At 56.5% G+C, this 20,082-nt stretch overlaps 2 protein-coding genes across 2 annotated transcripts; one reads left to right on the top strand and one right to left on the bottom strand.

Moving 5' to 3' along the window:
* Positions 1–1,215: 1,215 nt before the first annotated feature.
* FXYD3 (FXYD domain containing ion transport regulator 3) lies at positions 1,216–7,887 on the top strand. The gene is made up of 8 exons (XM_036274744.1): positions 1,216–1,260; positions 3,684–3,736; positions 5,499–5,531; positions 5,646–5,669; positions 6,522–6,596; positions 6,676–6,712; positions 7,032–7,069; positions 7,185–7,887. The coding sequence occupies exons 2-8, from the start codon at positions 3,697–3,699 to the stop codon at positions 7,202–7,204; spliced, it is 267 nt and encodes an 88-aa protein (XP_036130637.1). The 5' UTR covers positions 1,216–1,260; positions 3,684–3,696; the 3' UTR covers positions 7,205–7,887.
* Positions 7,888–9,011: 1,124 nt separating this feature from the next.
* On the bottom strand, positions 9,012–16,676 carry LGI4 (leucine rich repeat LGI family member 4). The gene is made up of 9 exons (XM_036274672.1): positions 16,202–16,676; positions 15,719–15,790; positions 15,438–15,509; positions 13,852–13,923; positions 13,667–13,738; positions 13,294–13,463; positions 11,010–11,174; positions 10,415–10,920; positions 9,012–9,329 (listed from the first exon to the last, which is right to left on the bottom strand). Exons 1-9 carry the CDS (start codon positions 16,372–16,374, stop codon positions 9,015–9,017), a joined length of 1,617 nt encoding a protein of 538 aa, XP_036130565.1. The 5' UTR covers positions 16,375–16,676; the 3' UTR covers positions 9,012–9,014.
* Positions 16,677–20,082: the final 3,406 nt, after the last annotated feature.

Genomic DNA, 20,082 nt, shown 5'->3' with positions numbered 1-20,082 from the left:
AACATTCCTGCCTCCCTGGCCCTCCCTGCTGAGAAATGGGGGGTGAAGGTGGGGGTCTGTTCTCCCTGCCCCCAGCAGAGTCGTGACCTCCAAACCCCTCTTCCCTGCCCTGAACTGCACCCTCCCAACAGCACCCTCTCCTGGCCCGGTTCCTCAGCCCTCCTCCCCACCCCTGTGATGGTGTGGGGGGTTGCCTGGAGTCCAGCTGGTGGCCAGCACAGAGCCACCCCTTCCCTGGCCCTGCCCCTCCCCATGACCCCAATCCTCCACCAGCCACTCAAAGGAGCCTTGTTCTCCATCCAGCCCCCAGACAAAAGTCTCCCTGTCTAACAAGGCAGAATTGGGGGGAGGGGGCTCCCCAACGGGGACCATGTGGGGGCCTGCACAGACCCCAGCCGGAAGGAATGCCGTGAGGAGGAGGAGGGGCAGGAGAGGGAGGATGGAGGGAAAGGAGTCGTGCACAGTGCAGTTGGGCCTCATCCGGAGTGGAAAGCAGCCCCCACCCCAAGGCCCGCTGTGGAGACCCAGGCTCCCGGCACCCTTGGGAAGGGCCTGGGCTAGGAAGGTCTGGCCTGGTGCACTGGGGCCAGTTCCCGGTCTTCCTAAGGCCCAATGGGCACCACAGGGGAGGGGTCGAGTCTAAGGCCCAACAGCCCCACCCCCACCTTAGGACCTTGGTCCTATCAGCATCTTCTGTTGACCCTCAAACCAAGTCAGCACAAGTGTCCTGGAAGAGGACATTAGCTCTCCCATAATTGCCACCAAGCCCTCCTCCAAGCACAACATACACTCTAAGTAAAAATAATTGGGATATTACACCACTGTATGGCCCTCCCACCAATCCCCCACCCCTGTGCTCCCTCCGGACTCCCAGACCCCCAGACCCAAGCTCTGCTGGTAAAGACCTTCTTCCTGGACTTTCTTCCTTCCAGGTCCTTTTCTGAGGGGCAGGAGATTGGACAAAGCCCTCTCCCCTTATGTGGGGGGTGGGGGGTGAGTTCCAGCCCATCCTGTCCTCACTGCACCTCACCTGAGGCTGCCCTGCCCTTGGACCCCAGGGAGCCCCTGTCGCGGGTGGGGCGGTGGCAGGAGCTGTCTCTTTAAGAGCAGGAATGGGATGAGAGCCCCTGTGCTTCAGGCAGTCTGACTTGCTCTTTACCTGCCCAGCTTTGCCCAGGTTTGCTTAGGGCGTGGCAGCTGCAGATAAAGGCGAGACTCAGGCGGAACCTGGACTGTCCACGCAGCCTGGGAGTCACGCAGGTGAGACATGGGCCCCTTTCTTCCACTGCTCTCTGTTATAGACCCTAGAACCTTCCCCCTTCGAGAGCTTTCTCTGGGGGCGGGGGCAGGAGACTAGAGGAAGCCCCTAATGAGACCCTCCTCCAATTATTCTCCTCTCAGGGGCTGAGGATAAGGTCCACAGGTGACTCTGGGTTGTCTGGATAGATCGAGGGGATTCAGTGGACCGGGAGGCTGGAGTACGGGGGTATCCGGGTGGACAGGGCGGGCTGGGGACCTGGGTGAATGGAGGTGTCTAAGTGCACATGGGTGGTTGGGGTATCACGGTGGATGGGGTGACTGGCTAGACTCGGAGTGTTTAGGGAGTGGGGTCCGTAGACCTAGAAAAAGGAGAGGCGGTTCCTGGTTCCTGCAAAGGTGTAAAATGGGGAGTTGGCTAGGAGATTTCAGGGGCACGGGGAGTCATTCTGCATGCCTGAAAGGCCTGGCCACCACCATGGAGGAACAGGGGGGAGGGCAGAGGGCAGGGGCAGAGACAGGACCTCTGAGGCTGGGAAGGAGCGGACAGGGTGGGCCAATGCTTCCTCTCCAAGCCCACACCAACTGCAGGCCGCTCAGGGGCCGCTCAGGGCCTCTTCCCACTACGGCCTGACCTGGGAACGGACAGACCTCCAGGCTCCAGCTCCCCCCAGGTTCCAGGTCCCCCCCAGGCTCCAGCTCCCCCCCAGGCTCCAGCTCCCCCTCCCAGGCTCCAGCTCCCCCCAAGCTCCAGCTCCTCCGCCTGCCCCAGGAGAGCCAGGCTGGCAATGTGCAGGGCTGGGGACCAGCTGAGCTGGGGCTGCTGGGGGAGGCCCGGGGAGGAGAGTCATGAAGACCTCACAGCGGGCGGGGGACTTGGAGGGTCCCCTGGAAAGAAGCTTAAGAGCTGAGACTGAGTTGCAGGTGACAGAGTGTAGAGCATTAACAGCTTAATTCGCAGGGGTTACAGGGTTGCGACAGCAACGCGGGCTGATCGCAGAGCCGCCTTCATCAGGCTGCGGAGACTATGCCTGAGTAAGTGCTCAGAGCCGGGAGCCCGCCTGCCAGGGGTGCCGCTCAGCCAGCCCCAAGCCGGCGCTTGTTACTGGCCCTGGTTTAGGGGTGACAGAGCCTCACCAGGCCACTTTCAATGTCAGCAGACCTTCTACAGACCTGAGCCAGAACCACTGGGTGGTCCTGCCCACACCACCCCACTCTGGATCACCCTAAAACTTTGTGGGTTCCTAAGCACTTTAGTAATGTTCCCCCAGACTACAGGCCCTCTCCCTGGAACAGAAAGCAACCCGGGTGGAGGTTATATGGAGGGGATGGGGGGCTCTCTGTGGACAGGAGGGGACACAGCTGGGACTGCTAATGGGTGGTTTACCAGGGCCGGGAGGGTACGTTTTCCCGTCAGGAAGTGGGGTGTGTAACAGATGACCTCCAGGGTTGCTGGGGATTAAGTGAGTGAACACCCAGCAGGGTCATCTGGCAGTGCCCAGCCGGTCGGTCAGAGTAAGGGGAAGGTCTTGCTAGCAAGGTTAGGACAACATGTGCTTGTGGCCACGGGGCGGGGGCAGGGAGAGGGCAGGGGTTGCACAGACGGGGTGCTTGTGGCAGGTGCAGAGGGTGGTGGGGGATGGACTGACCAGAGACCAGGAGAGCAGAGGGTCTTCTTCATGCTGGGCAGGGCTCCCTGGGGAAGGAGGGAGAGCCTGCTGCCAGGAGCTTGGCAGGCGCTGGGGTGGGAGCAGGGGCTGGGACTGGGCTACCAGGCAGAACCAGGGGCTAGTGTGGGGAGGGCGGGGGAGGGGAGAAATGGGGTGGTCAGTGGTCAGGGTGGCACAAAAGATGGGGCTGGGGCTGCAGCCAGGCCAATTCTTCTCCCAAGTCTGCCCCTCCCCCACCAGCCCGGTGCCCTCTCCCCCACACCCTGCTCTGAGCAGCCTGAGGCCTACAAAGTCTGGGCAAGGCGGGCAGGCTCCAAGCTGCTTATGGGAGACACTCCTGGAACCAGGGCCTCCTGCCACTTGGCTTTTAACACTCCATTTCCCCAAACACCCCAGGCCCTGAGAGTCAGGGACGGCGCTGCAAAGCCAGGCCCGGTTAAATCCCACTTCTGGCACCCCTCAGAGCCTCAGTTTCCCAGTTTGTAAAATGGGGTTAACTGCAGGCAGCTCCTCCCTCATTTGGTTGCCAAGGAGATTCACTTCAAGCCTTAAGTACATATCCTCTGAGTTTTCATTGCAGCTCTGAGTTCTCACCTAACCCCACTGCGCTGGTCTCTGAATCTTCAGTGCCAGCCCTCCTGCCCTGGGGCGAGCGTGAACCCTGGGTGGGGCGTGGAGGGGGAGGGGGTTGGGAAGCAGAGGCCCTGGTGGCATCCCTACAGCCCTGCTAACACCGGGCCCTGCCCATACCCCCAGGCCGGCCTCCATCATGCAACAAGCCGTCCTGAGTCTGCTCATCTTTCTGGCAGGTGAGTGCCGAGCCCTGAAATGCTTTTCCCCCGAACCCCTCTGCTGAGTGGCAGGCAAGCCTCGAGGTGTCCCCTGTGGGTGGTTTCTGCCAGGACAGCATCTCCTTGAGGGGAGGAGTGTCGCTGGTGGTTTCAAGAGAACACAAAGACAGGACCTCTGGGAACCACAGCTCCAGCAGCTGGGAGTCTCCGCGGCTCACTGCTGACCACGGAACCGGCTCCGCCGCGTGCTCCCGCCGCCCTAGCACTTTATTACCGGGGTACTGGGAGCTGAGAGGTTATGTACCGAGTCACCAACTGGGCCTCAGTTTCCCTAGCTGTAAAATGAGGACAATAATAGCACTCACGCAGAGTCATTATAAGGTTGAAAAGAGTTGGTATTTGTTGTTTTTAATTTTGATTCTCTTTATTAATTTTAGAGAGAGAGGAAGGGAGAGGGAGAGAGAGAAACATCAATGAGAGAGAACATGGATTGGCCGCCTCCTGCACGCCCCCCACTGGGGATTTGGCCCACAACCTGGGCATGTGCCCTGACTGGGAATTGAACCAGCGACCTCTTGGTGCACGGGTCGATGCTCAACCACTGAGCCACACTGGCCGGGCTGAAAGAGTCGGTATTTAAAAAGCAGTTGACACAGTGCCTGTACAGACTAAGCACTACGTGTTTGTACTTTAAATATAATTTAAAATTGCTCATCTCCTTTTAACAGAAAGAACAGAGCCTGGGCCCCAAGCACAGGCAGCCCGCTGCTTCCGGCCAGAATTTAATCCTGGGCCTTTGCTTTTGTTGTATTTGCTTTTATCTGTTGCATAGGCAAAACTGGTCTTCCCTGGGGGTAGTGATAGAAAGATGCATTTAAAAAAAAATCTTTTTCCTTTATTGATATTAGAGAGAGGAAGAGAGAGAGAGATAGAAACATCAATGAAAGAGAACATCAATTGGCCGCCTCCTGCATGCCCCCCACTGGGGATTTGGCCCACAACCTGGGCATGTGCCCTGACTGGGGATCGAACCGGTGACCTCTTGGTGCATGGGTCGACACTCAACCACTGAGCCACACTGGCCGGGCGAAAGAGGCTTTTTAAAATGAAGTGTATTAAGCAAGTAGTAAGTTGCTTTAAAGGGGAGTGGTGAGCCCTGGCTGGTTTGGCTCAGCGGTTAGAGCATCGGCCCACGGACCAATGAGTCGCAGGTTCGATTCCAGTCAAGAGCATGTACCTTGGTTGTGGTTTGTCCCCGGCCCTGGTCCAGGTCGTGCGGGAGGCAGCCAATCGGTGTCTCTCTCACATCAATGTTTCTCTCTCTCTCTCTCTCTCTCTCTCCTCCTTCTCTCCCACTCTGTCTAAAAATAAATGAAAAAAAAAAGGATTAAAATAAATAAGCAAATAAAATAAAGGGGGTGGGACGTGGCAGAACAGGCAGTGAGCTGAGAATGACCGGGAACTGATGCCACCTGTCGTGCGGACAAGATCGTGGCTCCGTTTCTGGAGGAGTCGTGGGTCAGCCAGGTGTCTGGAAACACCAGGCCAGAGGGTGGCCAAAAGCCACCCAGATGAAAACCTATTTCAGGAAGCAAAATGTTGGCGTGGCTCGCAGGTGTGGGGCTGAGTGGAGGGTCCACATCTCTGAGCTGGGACGTGCTAGTTTGGGGCTGGACCCCTGAGCCCTCGGGGGCGGGGACTGTCCTTCAGGGACCCTACCCCTGAGGCCAAGGCCCTGGCTGCAGGCCCCACGCCGCTCCCTCTCCGCTTCTCCCACCAGGTCTGCCTGCCCTGGGCGCCAACGACCCCGAAGGTGAGTCTGAGCCTACTCTTCTACCAACCCCAGCCCCAAATTCCCCCCGGGACCCCCCCCCCCCCTGCATCCCCGCTATGGTCCCGGATTCATGTTCTTTTTCTTTCCTTTCAGATAAAAACAGTCCTTTTTACTATGGTAAGAGCTGGTGCCCCTCCCCTCACTCCTCCTCCCCCATCCCTCCTCCTAGTTTGTGCCAAGAGCCCCACGCGGGGTTGGGTGAGGGCCTGATGTGGGTGAAAAGGGGGCAAGAATAGGACTGGACTGGGACATTGACCAGTAAACAAACACAGGAACAAGACATGCTAGCCTGGTCCTCGGGAAGGTGCATGCCTTTCCAGCTGGCGCAGCTTACAAGGAGGGACAGTTCCTAAGAAGCCAGTGTCATGGTTCGGATCAAGTCCTCTGGGAGAAGGGCCCAGGAGCAAACTCCTCGAGGAGCTGAGCTATTTGATCCAAATCCTCCCGTGGCCTCGGATTCCACACGATCTGCTCCCTGTCCTCCCTCTGCCCCCCCCCCCCCAGGGCTCCTGCTCAGGCCACAGCGGCCTCTGCTGCTGCTCAGACTCAGCAGACACACTCCCAGCCTCCGGGCCTTTGTGCCTTCTGATCCCTGTGCCTGGAACACTTTTTCCCACCAGCCCCGCGGCTCCCTTCCTAACCTCCCCCACCTCTGCTCAAGTGGGGTCCCTCAGAGAGGCCTCCCCTGGCCACTGTCCCCGAAAGAGCTGCCCTCTGGTTTTCTGCTCCCCGGCTCTGCTCACTTGTCTTCAGACCACTTCTCTCCACTCAACCCGACATCACATCTCTGGTTCCTTGCTTGCGTGTGAACTACATGTGAGCAAAGGAGGGGCGGGGTGTGTTTTCTGCGCTGCCGTATCCCCAGCGCCCCCACATCGCAGGTGCCCAATACGTCTTTGTTAAGTGAGTGGGGGCTTGGATGAGGAGGGCGCCGGCTGACACCGGTGGCTCCCTCTGGGTTTCTCCTAGACTGGCACAGCCTCCGGGTCGGCGGGCTCATCTGCGCAGGCATCCTGTGCGCCATGGGCATTATCGTCCTCATGAGTGAGTGGGGGGGCTGGCGGGCGGTGGGCAGGGCAGGGCTGTGGGTCCCCTCTCCTGACCGGTCCCCTCTCCCCAACAGGTGGGAAATGCAAATGCAAGTTCAGCCAGAAGTCCAGGTGAGATGGGTTCCCGGTGTGTGCCTATCTCGTGCTGGACAGACACCCTGCAGGGGTGAAAGTTAAATCTTGCCGAAAGAGGCCAGGTCTCCAGGCCCTGCCCTGGAGAATGCCCGCCATGAAGATGTCCTAGGTTTATTCTTCAGAGCTGAACATGCGCAGAGGGCCCCAAATCTTGAAATGCTTTGGACCCTGGGGTGGTACAACTCTACAAGGGAAAGACAGCCAGGAAGCTAGGTTAGGGAAAGCGGAGAATCTTCTAGTCTTGAGGGAGAGGACAAACGAGCAGATACAGATCTCACCACTTTTCTTTTCCCAGCCACCGGCCTGGGGACTCCCCACCTCTCGTCACTCCAGGTAAGGCGGGGACAGATGGGGCTGAGAGGTACATGGGATGTAAGGTGTGTGTGCCTGTGCCCTGGGGAGAAAACCTCCATCCATTCTCACAAGCTGACCCTATCACCTCTCCCAGGCTCTGCCCATACCTGCTGAGGATGGATCAACGGAGGGCCTCTCTCTTTCCCCAAGTCCTGGTTCTGCACAGGAACCAAATTCCAGGATGGACTTCTCCCTCCTCCCCTCAGACCACCTTGCCCGACTTCATCTCACTTCTCACTGGAGAGGTCTCTTTGTTCAATTTTTTTATCTAAAATGATCTTGCCTCCTGCCCAAGCAGTCCTGAGACTCCCTATGTGTGCTTTGGGGTAGGATTTGTGGGGCCAGGAGGAAGCGGACATGCACTGGAAGCTGCCACAAAAACCGGCAGCTGAATCTCTGCTGGGAAAAGCCCAAAGGCCGGTGCCCTCATGATCTGGTGAGCGGCATGGGGTCTGTCCTCTGCCTCGACGGCCATGGGGGCCACATTGCAATTTAAATTTTTCTAGTATTCAAATGGGGGACATTTTTGAGGCAGTGAAAGGGAGCTGTAACCAGATGAAATGCTGTAACACTCAGGTGGACACCGGGATCATCCCACCATGGCATGAAAACCCAGAGAGCTTATGGTTGTAGTAATAAGACCCCTATGATCCTTCCGCGCACCGCTCAGACCCCACTTCGTTACAGAAGACCCTTCCTTATTCCCAAATGTCCATGTGAGCCCTTTAAAGAATTGCCCATGAGCCCAGCAGGCGTGGCTCAGTGGTTGAGCGTCTACCCGTGCACCAAGAGGTCGCCAGCTCGATTCTGGTCAGGGCACATGCCCAGGTTGTGGGTCCAACCCCAGTGGGGGGCATGCGGGGGGAAGTGGCCAATCAATGTTTCTCTCTCTCCCTCCCTCTCTCTCTAAACTTCTCTCAATAAAGAAAAAAAAATTGCCCACAATAATCCTAATAATACATTATGGGTATGGTTCTAGAACCTCCAATGGGCCTCAAACTCCCTTGAGACTCCTCCAAACCAAATAAGATATTCAAATGTCCCCAAGAGCCACCCCTAACATGCCTAAAAACCTTCAAAACACCCAAGAAGAAAGCCCCCCCAAGAAGAGACCCAGAGTTAACCTGTGCCCCTATATCCCTTGAACATTCCATGAGCCCCCCATAATCGTGAACCCACACTCCTTAGACGACTCCGGAAGCCAACCAGGGGAAGCCCTGGGTCCCCCTCCTCCTGGGGCACTGCCCCCATCCAGGTCCCTCAGGAGACACCCTCTCCCAATGATCCCACAACAACGAGTGGGGCGGGTGCACAGCACATTTATTGAGCTCATACAGCTTCTGCCTTCACCCGTCACTCACCGGAAAGGGGTGTCCGAGGCTACCCGCCCAAACTCTCGCTTTCCCGCCCATTTCCCTCTCGCGAGCAAGAACAACAGCACGCTGGGCTTCGCCTTGGCAGCAGGCATGCGCACAAACAGCAGCAGAAGTTAGAAGCCCAGCAGGAAAACCTGCCCAGCGACTGATGACGTAATAGGGGCGTGCACTAAAAGCGATTGGCCAAATTGAAAGCTATCTGCTCCTGGGTATTTTCCCAGGGAGCCCGAGGAGTAGGGGTGGGTTGAGGGGAGGGGGGTGCTTCCGGACCTCACGGAGTTCTGCACATTACCCCCACACGACTTCTGGATTCCGGTTCTGTGCCCCAGCCTGAGCTCCCACGTCGGTGGGGTGCATTTTGCCCCCCAGCCAAGATGTTGAGTAAGACTGGAAGGGCAGCTTTTGTCTTGAACTTGGCCTGTGGCCAGTATCTCACAGGACCAGCCATAACCCCAAGTGGAGCCAAGAGGTCAGTCAAGGGGGTGTCCAGAGGCCTAAGTCTCCCCATGCCAGTCCCCTCACCAGCCATGTCCGGGGTTCCGTCAGTGTCAGGCACTGAGGTCTAACTCGTGAAGCTGGTAGATCTGTGTGGGGCCCTTGAAGCAAGCAGCGAAGAGGAAGCGTCTGCCAGCCGTGGTGATGTGGGCGAAGGCCCGGGGGGCCACCAACGCTGGGGGCCCCAGCTCCTGCAATGGTTCCAGGAGCCCCTTGTCAGGCTCAAGGCGCAAGACCTGGCTGAAGGCGAAGTCACTGCCCAGGATAGCCAGCTGGTCCCTGGCTATGAGCAGCGGCTGGAAGACGTGGGCACCACGTGAGGGCAGTTGCTGCAGCAGGCGAAACATGGAGCCGTCCCAGCGCATGACCTGTGAAGTGTGGCGGCTGGTTAGGACCTGGGATCCGGGAGGCCCAGGCCCATTGGTAGTCCTTAGGCTTTGAGGACTTGGAATAGGTTGTAAACAGAGGCCTGTAGGTCCTCCAACTCCCATAGCTTTCTTATCTTCATAAACATCACCACCCGGCTGCTCAGGCCACATTCTTGGTCCTCCCTTTCCCACACACCCTACACAGAATCCATCAGTAATGGGATCTGTCCGTGTTACCTCCTGGGGGATTGATTGCTCCGATCTCCCCTGGCCACCCTCCACCCCAGCTACAGTCACCTCTTCCCTGGTCACCCTACTCTTGTCCCTGTGCCCAATCTGCTCCCCATAGAGCTACTATGAACACCTGAGTCAGATCAGTGCCTCTAGGCTTAGACTCTCCCCCTAAAAAGAGAGTGCTGGAGGATGTGAACATCAGCCTTGGGGACTCAGAGTGTGATGTTGTGGTTAAAGTGGGGTGAATCAGAGTTATGGAGCCAGAGTTTGGGGTTACAATGAGAATCTCGGTGCCAGTGTCTATGTTAGAGAATGGGGAGTAGTTTAGGGTTAGCAATCCTTAAGGGGTCACAGTCTTGAAGTCAGTGTTGGGGTGGGGTCAGAGTTCAGGGATCAGACTTTAGGTGGGGTTGGAGTTTGAAAATCAGCCTGTGAAGTCAGAGTTTAAATTTTTTTTTTTAATCCTCACCCAAGGACATTTTTACATTTATCTTCAGATAGAGTGGGAGGGAGAGTGGGGGGGAAGAGGAAGAGAAACATCAATGTGAGAGAGACACATGAGTGGTTGCCACCCACACGACCCCAATCAGGGCCGGGGACAAACTGCCAACGAGGTACGTGCCCTTAGTGGGAACCAAACCCGGGACTCTCTGGTCTGCAGGCTGACGCTCCAATTGCTGAGCCAAAACAGCCAGGGCTGAGGTCAGAGTTTAGAGGCCAGTGTGCAAAGTGGGGTCCGGCCCATATTGAGCGGTCCATGCTGAACAGACAACCCTGAGTAGGTGTCAGCTGCAGGTCATGGTGGCTTGTGGCCTCTGCTGCCACCCCTACCTGGTCGGGCCCAGGCTTACCAGGGAGTCCCCGATGTAGCGTGTCAGGCACAGGAACACATCCCCACTGGCCTGGAAGTGGCGTGTGGCATAGACATCCTCGGCCTCAGGGATGTCAGTGCGCCTCTCAAAGCGGCCCCCGGACCAGTGGAAGAGCACAGGCCGCTGTGAGGCTGAGGCCAACAGCAGATGAGGCCGCCCGTCCAGCTCCAAGGCCTCGGCATCTGTGTCCCGGTGCCAGGCGTGGAGGCTCTGGCGAGGGTAAAAGCCAGGCCCGTCGCGGCACAGCAGTGTGGTGCTGCCTGCCTTGGAGGCATCGGCCACCACGAAGCAGGGCTGCCCGTCTAGCCACAGGAGCTCGGCGTCGTTGGGCCGCAGCAGCCGCTTGGGGGCCAGGGCCTGCGTGGGGGCCAGGCGCAGGCCGGGGCGGGGCCGGGCCCACAGCTGCGAGCCCCCCCACAGGCGGGCGGCCAGCACGAAGAGGCGCAGGCCAAGCACCAGCGGCTTGCAGGACACCACGGAGGGCGCTGTGGGTGAGGCAGGGAGCAGGGGGCAGGTCAGGCCCGCTGGGCAGGGCAGGTGCCCGCGGCAGGAAGGAAGGTGGGAGGGGGCTCACCGGACAGCTCTTCCTCAAGCCGGAAGCGCTGCAGGCCATAGTCCCAGGAGAGGATCAGGCAGCGGCCAGCAAAGGGCTGTGCCAGGACGATGTGGGGCTCCCCCTGGTAGGAGAAAGGTTCCACGCCCAGCGCCGACTCCGCAACCGTCTGGAACCAGGACAGCTCTGGGGGTGGCAGGAGAGAGTCAGGCAGGCCCTGGAGACAACCAAGGGTCCTCATCGCTGAGCCTGGGTTTGCGCATCTGTGAAATGACGACCCCTGTGCTATTCATCTCATAGGAACATAGACGGAATCTTTTTTTTATCTGTCGCTGTACTAATTCAAAACAACATGGCAATACTTTATTGTCTAAGCTTCGTGGGCTTATCCAATTAATTGCTTAGAAGCAGCATGGTTATGAACTCACTTAGCTTCACCAAATCCCTATGAGGTACCTTCCATTATTATATCCACTTTGCAGACGAGGAAGGTACTGCTAAGGGACACAGGCAGCCAGTTGCCCAGCAAACCCATCCTTCCATCTTCCATGGAATAGGATTGGAACCAGGCACGAAGCTGCCCAGCTAGAGGCCATGTTATCTCAGCATTCCCCTTGCACCCCTGCCCAAGGTTTGGTGTGGCGCTGTCCAGACCAACCTCCCCACGGAACAGGAGCAGAGTGGTAGCTGTAATGCCTCGAGTGGACGAGGTGGCTCGCCCTGGACTTGGTCTCCTCCCCCTTCTCCCCAAGAAGTGGCAGATGGACATGCTACAAGTCGGTGTCAACCATGAAAACCAGGACAGTGTCCAGGGGCTGCCTGGAGTGCACAGCTCAGATACTGTCTCCTTTAACTCATGGTATTTTGACACTCTTTGATACAACTTAGCTTTTATGGTAACAATGTACCCAGGTTGCCCAGCACAGTGGTGGTGGAGCTAATGGTTGACTCCAGGTCATACTACTTCACTCTACAGGCCAGGCCCTCCTTCTAGGTGCCAGGGTTGAAGCAATGTCCCAAACTACCCAGGATGCCCACGCAAAGAGGGACCTTTTAAAATATCCATCTAAAGATCACCCCCTGCTCACAACCCACCGTGGCTTCCCACAGCCCTCGGGGTGAAATCCACTCTCCTCTCTGTTGCTTTGGTGTCCTGCCCAGGGAGGCCCCTGCACCTCTGACCTCATCTGTGTCCCCCCTTCACTCACTCTCCCAAGCCAGGCCTGCCTTCCTTTGATCCCCAAGCAGGACAAGCTCTATGCTGCCCCAGGGCCATTGCACATGCAGTCCCCTCTCTCTGCAATGCTCTTCCCTCTGTACCTCACTTCGCTTCCTCCAGAGCTAATGCCATCTTTTCAGAAAAGCCTTCTTAGATGCCTCATGTAAGGTGGGTCTGTCCCCCTTAATTTTCCTCATCACTCCCTATGTATATCACAATTTCATACATTTATTTGTGCAGTGTTTAACTTAATGTCTGTCTCCCTAGCCACTCCCCCAGGACTGTGAGGCTAGGCCCCAGGGCTATCTCGGTGACCACAGTGTGCTGAAGGCTTCGTACAGGGCCGGGCACAGAGTCACCTCTGTGAGCCTTTGTTGAATAACTGAATAAAAAATGACGCTTAAGTTAAATTCTCTTGTTCTAGGAGTCCCCCAGACCTAAAACATGTCACATTGAGATGATGATGATGAAGGTAATAATAGTTATTATATTACTAGCCTTCAAACGTCCACTCCTTTGGGAGCACCTGGCCCTCGCTTTGGCTCTGGGCCGCCACAGCCCCGCGAGCTCCTCAGCTCCCAGCCCTGGCCACTCTGCTTCCCCCAGCCCGGCCCTGGTCACTCTGGGCGGTCATTCTCTGCTTTCCCCTGGACTGTGGGCTCCGTGAGGGCGACACCCAGGGTTGTCTTCCTCACCGCCGCGCTCTCTGCACTGCCCAGTACCCAGGACGGTACCAAAATGTATATGGAAGAGCAGAATGATCCTAGGAAGCATTTTAGAAACGGCCATGTTTCTATGAATAACAGTAACAACAAGAATGAACATTTATAAGGGCCTCCCGTTCCAGGCTCTATGCCCAGTACAGGTGTGGACGGGTCACTGTATTCTCACACCAGTCCCAGGTCACTGTTTATTACCTCCATTTCACAGATGAGGGCGCTGAGGCTCAGGCAGGCCATGCTGCTCGCTCAAAGTCTCACAGCCAGGAGCAGGCAGGGAGTATGAAGTGAGGTGAACCCCTCAGCCCTGGCCGCTGGCCCCTGGGGACCCCTGCTGCCCCTCCCGCCCCACAGGGAAAGCCCCCACCTATGGCTCTGCACTTGAACGTCTTGGGGTCGAGGTGGCGGAGCTGCACGTGGGCCAGGACAGTGGGGCCGGCGCAGGCTCCGGTCCCCACGCTGGCGTTCACGCTGGGCATCCACTGAAGCAGCCAGAGGACACGGCAGTCACACTGGAACGGGTTCCCTCGGAGGTCCCTGGGGCAAGAGGCCGGGGAGGGGCTGCGACCTGGCTTCCACCCTCTGGAGGCCACGCTCCCCACCCCTTCCCAGGTCAGAGTCCAGGATGGAGCCCCACAGGTGGGGCGAAAAATCCTCATCGTTGCAGTGGTACTCGTTGTGCCCACCTGTGCCCTCCTCAGACACTCCCACCCTCCCCACCCAGCCCCCTTGAGCCTCACACATGAGTCAGGGTCTCCAGTCCTCGGAACAGGAATCTGGGGAGGGTCTCCAGATGGTTATTGGCCAGGCTCCTGGTGGAAGGAGAGAAGGCGGAGGGGCCATCAGCAGCTACCAAACAGCCCACGTCTCGGGGCAGTGGGGTGTGGGGGCCCGCCAGGGCGAGCTGGGGCGGGGGGGTGCCTACAGGTGTGTGAGCGAGCGAAGTCCTCTGAGAGCATTCTTAGAGATGGAGCCAATTTCGTTGTCCTCGATGAAGCTGTGGAGGAAAGCAGGGGTGCGGGGAGACCCTCTGGTTTTTGCTATGGCCCCATATTTTAGGGGAACTCACCCCATGGAAGCCATATGCCACTGGAATGTGCTGAATTCTCCCCCAACACTTGGCATAATCCCAGGATAAACCTCCTCAAAAGCCCCGTCTCACCAAGGTCCCAGCCTACAAACCTGGGAGCCAGGAACCTGCCTCCATGGCCATTGCCAGCCTCAGCGGACACTACCACCACCATCACCCCCACTGCCACTCTGATCACCAGCACCAGCCAAGAGCACCACTAATACCGCCACCACTACCCAGGATGACCAATACCCACGCCTCTACGATTGTCATCAACCCCAGTACTAGTAACTGCCATTGTCACCAACACTGCCACCCTCATCACCAACACCACCCTCATCACCAACACCACCCTCACCACCAACACCAACATCACCACCTACCCCTCTCGTCAACAACACCATCATCACCAACCCTGACACCAGCAACACTAATCAGCATCACCACCAACACAGCCTTTGTGATCAGCACCAAAATGACTGCCGCCCTCATCACCGACCCTGCCCCCATGATCACACACATCAGCACTGGCACCCATATTGCCAACACCAATTACACCACTGTTATCCCCAACGCTCGGCTCCTCACCCACCCCGAGCACCACCCCTGCCACAATTTTCAGACATACTAACACTTCCACCATCACCATCAAACTCAGTACCAACAACATTTTCAACACCAACACCAACACCACCATCCTACTCACAGTCATCACCCACACCAACAGCAATACTAGTACTGGAATCACCAGTGCCTACTACACTGATAATTATCACTGCCACGAACCCTCAGCGTTCATCACCAGTATCACCGACAGCAACATCACCGTTGGGTCCGCCATTTTTTGGTTCAAAATCTGGGCGTGTGTCTTGACCGAGAATCGAACCGGCGACCTCTTGGTGCATGGGTCGACACTCAACCACTGAGCCACACCTGCTGGGTTGTGTCCACCATTGTTACCAACATCATCCCCATTCCATCCTCCTCATTAAGGCCACTTCTTCCTTGTGGGTAGCAGAACAGAATCACCACCATCGCCATCCTCGTTAACACCAACATCGACACCAATACCAGCATTGTCATACTGCCATGCCCATCACCACCACCACCACCCAACCCAGAGTCGTTTCCTGGTGATTTGAAACACTTCCTGTTGCTGGCCTCTCGCACCCTCCCTGGGGGTCCATAAGCCAGGGAGAGCCAGAAACAGTCTTGGGTGTCCGGGCCTTTTGTGGATGTTCAAGCACAGAGAGGTGCGGTGAGAAGGCTGAGATTACACAGCTGATCAGGAATCCTGACCCCGCCCAAGAGGCCAGGCCCCTCGCCCTTATTCAGATGCCTCCTCCCCAGGGCAACAAACCCCTCCCTCCCCTACTGGGAGCCACAGCGGGGCCCTCCTTCCTCTCTCCCATTCTGGCCCCAGCCCCGGCTTCACTCACAGGTACTGCAGGTGGGACAGGCCCGCGAACGCGTCGTCCTCAATCACGGAGAAGGAGTTGAATGTGAAGAGACTGGCAAAGGGGCGAGAAAGAAACATTTTCCAGAGTCGCTGCCCCTATCTGACACTTTAACCTCGGCCTCCCCCCTCAGCCCACCGGGGCACGGTCACGCGAGGTAAGTATGTGCGTGGATGCAGATGCTTTCACACACATACACACGTGTGTGCACACAGCCCCACACGTGTGCATGAACACCCTCTCCCTTGACTGGCCCCACTCACAGCAGGTGCAGCGAGGGCACCCTCAGGAAGCTGCCGGCCTTCAGCTGCGTAACTTCAGTCCTAACGAGTGAGCTGGGGACATGGGCAATTGTTGGTGAGGACAAAACCACTCCAGTGCTGCAGTCCCATCCCAGAGCTGTCTCCTGTCTGGGGGACCCTGCCATGCCACCGTGGCCCTGGGTGTGTTTCCCCTACATCACAGGGAGACAGGCATTTGCTCACCTCGCTTGGCAAGGATCCTGGCAGCCCTCCCACCCCCTGCTGCCCCCCCCTCCAGGCCCCTAATGCTGCTGCTGCCCTTCGGAATGTCTCTTCTGCTCCCTTTCAAATCCCAGCAGCCCCCTTTTGGGCATCCCAACATCCTTTGCTGCCCAGCTCCCAAGATCCTGACAGGACCCTGTTTCTTTGGCACCCTGCTTCCAACCCCTGGGGTACCAGGGCTCCCATCCCCACCCTCAGGCCCCCAAAGGGCCTGACACTTACAGTGACAGCAGGCTCGGGGAGAAGCTCTCGGGCAGGTCCGGGGAGCCTTCACACAGGGCACTGTCTTTGGAGCAGGAGCAGCTCAGAGGACATTTTCCCTTTGGGGGTCTCCAGGCCACCCCAGCCCCCACCTCAGCCAGAAGCAGCAGCAGGAAAACGCCTGCCCCTCCCATGCCCTCTCACCCCTGCTGAGGCCCCCGCTCCTGTCTGCCCACCCTGCTCTGCCCAGGCTTCGGCCACTACATCCCCCACGCCCGGCCGCCCTCCATTCCGCCAGCTGGCGCCCTGTGCCCTGGCTCCTGGCTCCCCTCTCTTCTCGCTCGGTCTGTCTTTCTCCCTGTATCTCTTTGGAGTCCAATTTTCTGTTTATTTCTCTTTCCCTGTCTTTCTTTCTGTCTCTTTTTGGATTTCTGATTCAGTGAGTTAGTCTGTTTCTCACTCTATCTCTGTCTCTCTTTCTGTCTGTCTTTTTTTCTGTCTGTTTCTCTGTCTGTCTCTGTCTATTGGCCTTTCTTTCTGTGGTGTGTGTGTGTGTCCCTCTGTCTTTATTTCTTGTCTCCCAACCCCCCTTTCCAGCTCCCTGTATGTTTCTTCCCTCCTCCCACACCCCTTCTCCCTGGAGGTTTTGGAAAGGGACTCAGTGGGCACCGGGTGTGCCCCGAAAGCCGGGTAAGAGCGAGGAGGAGAGGTCAGGGGCCATAGGAAGAGCAGCTCTGGGGAAGGGACTGGATGGCTCCATGGGAGGGGAGGGGCCACCCAGGGCGGGAGCCTCCCTGACCACTCCCAGGCAGCCCCCTGCCCAGATTCCCCACTCAGGGAGTATGCGGAGGATGTCACCAGGGTGGGACCAGATGACTCTGCATGCAGGAAGGGGCTGGGAGGAGAGACTACTGGGGGCCGGAGTCACCCTAGTCACTCCCAGACAGCCCCCTCCCCAGGCTGCAGAAGGCTGCAGTGATGCTGTCAACAGGCTTGGAGGGGCCAGCTCAGGTCCAGCTGCTCCCTCTGGCGGCCACACTTGGCAGGGCTCTATCCTGCCCCAAATGCTCCTCCCTTGCCTGCTCAAAATTAACCCCTTGAGTGACCACCTCCCACTGGGGGTAGGGAGTCAACCCCCCAAAAAATGATGATTATACCACCCCTTTCTTCAGCGTTGGCTCTGCACCAGGCCCCATCCTGAAGGCTGATCTATTAGCTCCTCTGAGCTCTTCACAGCCTACTGAGGTTGTGACTACTGTATGGCGACTTTACAGAGGGACAGACTGGGCAGAGAAGTCAGGTAACTTGAGGTCTAGATTGCACAGAAAAGGCAGAGGCGGGACTGGGGCCCAGGTGCCAGCTCCAGGCCTCTCCACATGATTTTTCATTCTTTCCTGGAGATCAGAACTCATGGATAGTGGTGGTTTTTTGTACTAAGCTTTTAGCAGTTTGGATAGATTCTGTCCATTAAATAAGAAAAATATCCCTAGCTGGTTTTGCTCAGTGGTTAGAGCCTTGGCCCATAGACCACAGAGTCCCAGGTCCTGTTCCCGCTAAGGGCACGTACCTCAGTTGCAGTTTGGCCCTGGCCCCGGTTGGGGTCGTGTGGGTGGCAGCCAGTTGATGTGTCTCTCTCACATCGATATCTTCTCTTTTCCTCCCTCTCTCTCTCCCTCTCTATCTGAAGATGAATACAAAAATGTCCTTGGGTGAGAATTAAAAAAATAATAATAAAAAAAAAATAAATGGCACTTGTTACCAAATCCAAAAAAATAATGATAATATTTACTGAGCACTTACTGTGTGCCAAGATCTACGTAAATTGGCTCAGTTGTCACAAAAACCCCGTGAGGTGGGTAATAGTACTAATTCCCACTTTACAGATGGGGAAACTGAGGCACGAGGCATTTAAATGATTCATTTCATGGCACTGGGCAGAGCTAAACCTCACCACTCGCCCCTGCCATTGAGTAAACCCTTCAGCCTTGCCCCCGCACCCCCGTTGCACTCGTCCAGAAACCTTGGGGAGCAAAGGGCTAAAAGCTCAGGCAGGCCCTGGCCAGTTTGGCTCAGCAGTTGAGCATCGACCTACGGACCAGAGATTCCTGGGTTTGGTTCCCGCTAGAGGCACGTACCACACACACAAAAAATAAAATAAAAAATAAATAAAAATAAAAGCTCAGGCAGGACCATGCGTATCTGGGCTCCAAGTCCAATTCTATGTGGATTTAGGCAGATACATCATTCAGCCTGTGTGATCCTCACTTTTCTCCTCTGTCAAACCCCAGGTGTGCAGAACATTCAGTAAGACGATGGAGGATGGAGAGCAGTTAAGTCATTTGCCCAACATCACACAGCTAGAAAGTGGCTGATCCACTCTAATTGTTGGTCCTGTGAGGGGAGGAAGCCAAGGATTGGCTGGAGCTGGCCAGGCACCCCCCTCCTGGCTCAGCCCCTTGTTTCCCATCACCCCTCTCCAGTGCTGCATCAACATCAGGGTGATCATAACCAGGGACTGCTGGTGATCATAACCTGGGTGCAGGCCCAGGAGGGGCAGCGGCTGAGGGCTCAGACACACAGGGATGTGTGTGGCAGGGCTATGCCTGGGCCTGAGAGTGAGCACGCACACTTCCCGTGCCTGCCCTGCTGAGCCTGAGGTCACGGCCTGCTTCTGATCTCTTTGACTGAAAGGGGGGCGTTTCTGCCCTTAACCACCAGGGGGACCCTGGGAGAATTAGCTTCACTTGGCTCAGCCTACGTTTGCTCATCTTTAAAATGGAGTGCGTGAGCCCTGGCCACCGGCTCAGCGGTTGGACCAGAGAGTTCCGGGTTCAGTTCCTGCTAGGCCCTAGAGGCTAGGGACATGTATCAATAAAAATAAATAAATAAAATAAAATGGAGTGCATGATAAGACAATGTCCAGTCAGAGACCTCTGGGCCTGGCCTGGGGCTACACATATGACCTCAGTGATTTTTTTCCATTTCATAGGCTGGGCAGCTGAGGCACAGTGAGGTCATATGGACGGCTCATGTTCACACAACCAGATTTCCTGTCACCAGTGCCTTGTGAATTTGTCCTGCCCATGAGTCTGCCAGCTGACTTGTCCTCTAGAAGGCCCTAGAGGCCACATGAGCTCAGGGAAGGGGAAGTTCAGGGTTAAATACATCAACTCATGTTTGATGGTGTCAATGTGTAAACAAAAACGTATAGGCCTATCATGTGTGTGACTGTGTGACCAGCCATGTGCTTGTTTGCCTGTGCATGAGGTGTGATCACAGGTGTGTGATTGTCTTTGTGGTTATGTGTAGGAGAGGCTGGTTGTCCGGCTGTGTCCTGGACAGTTTCTGCTTCTCCGTGTGCTCACGGAAATGTGTGTGTGTGTGTGTACATGTGTACACAAGTCTGTGGACTTTCACATCTCTGAGATTGTATAGGAGTGCTGGCTGCGTGCCTACGTCTTTGAGTGTATTCGTGTGGCACGAGTGTATTGGTGTGTTTCTGCATCACTATTTGTAAGGATGTCTCTGTAAGAGTGTGCATCTTTGTGACCATTTGTAAGAGGGGATAGTTGTGTGGCTGGGTCTCTGCTGTGCCTCTGTACGGGTACCCACCTGAATGAACAGGTGTGTGTGTTGTTTGGGTAAACAAATGTGTTTGTCTTGGTGTTTTGTGCCTGATAGAAGAGGTGCTGGCTGTGTGTGTGTGTGTCTTTGGGTTTCTCCGTGAATGTGTTATTCTGTGTGTGTCTGCCTCTGTGTTTGTATGTATATACATGCATGTATTTGTATGCTCTTTTGCCTGTTTATCTGGGTTTGTGTGTGTGTGTATGTGCACGCATTCCTGGGGGACTTCACGGTCAGAGTGGACAACACATACACACACTGAAATGTCCCCCAAACAG

Source organism: Molossus molossus, unplaced genomic scaffold (genome assembly GCF_014108415.1).
Source record: "Molossus molossus isolate mMolMol1 unplaced genomic scaffold, mMolMol1.p scaffold_m16_p_21, whole genome shotgun sequence".
Classification (NCBI taxonomy): Eukaryota; Metazoa; Chordata; class Mammalia; order Chiroptera; family Molossidae; genus Molossus; species Molossus molossus.
The sequence above is the reverse complement of the archived record's forward strand: the minus strand, read 5'-3'. Positions and strand labels throughout refer to the sequence as shown.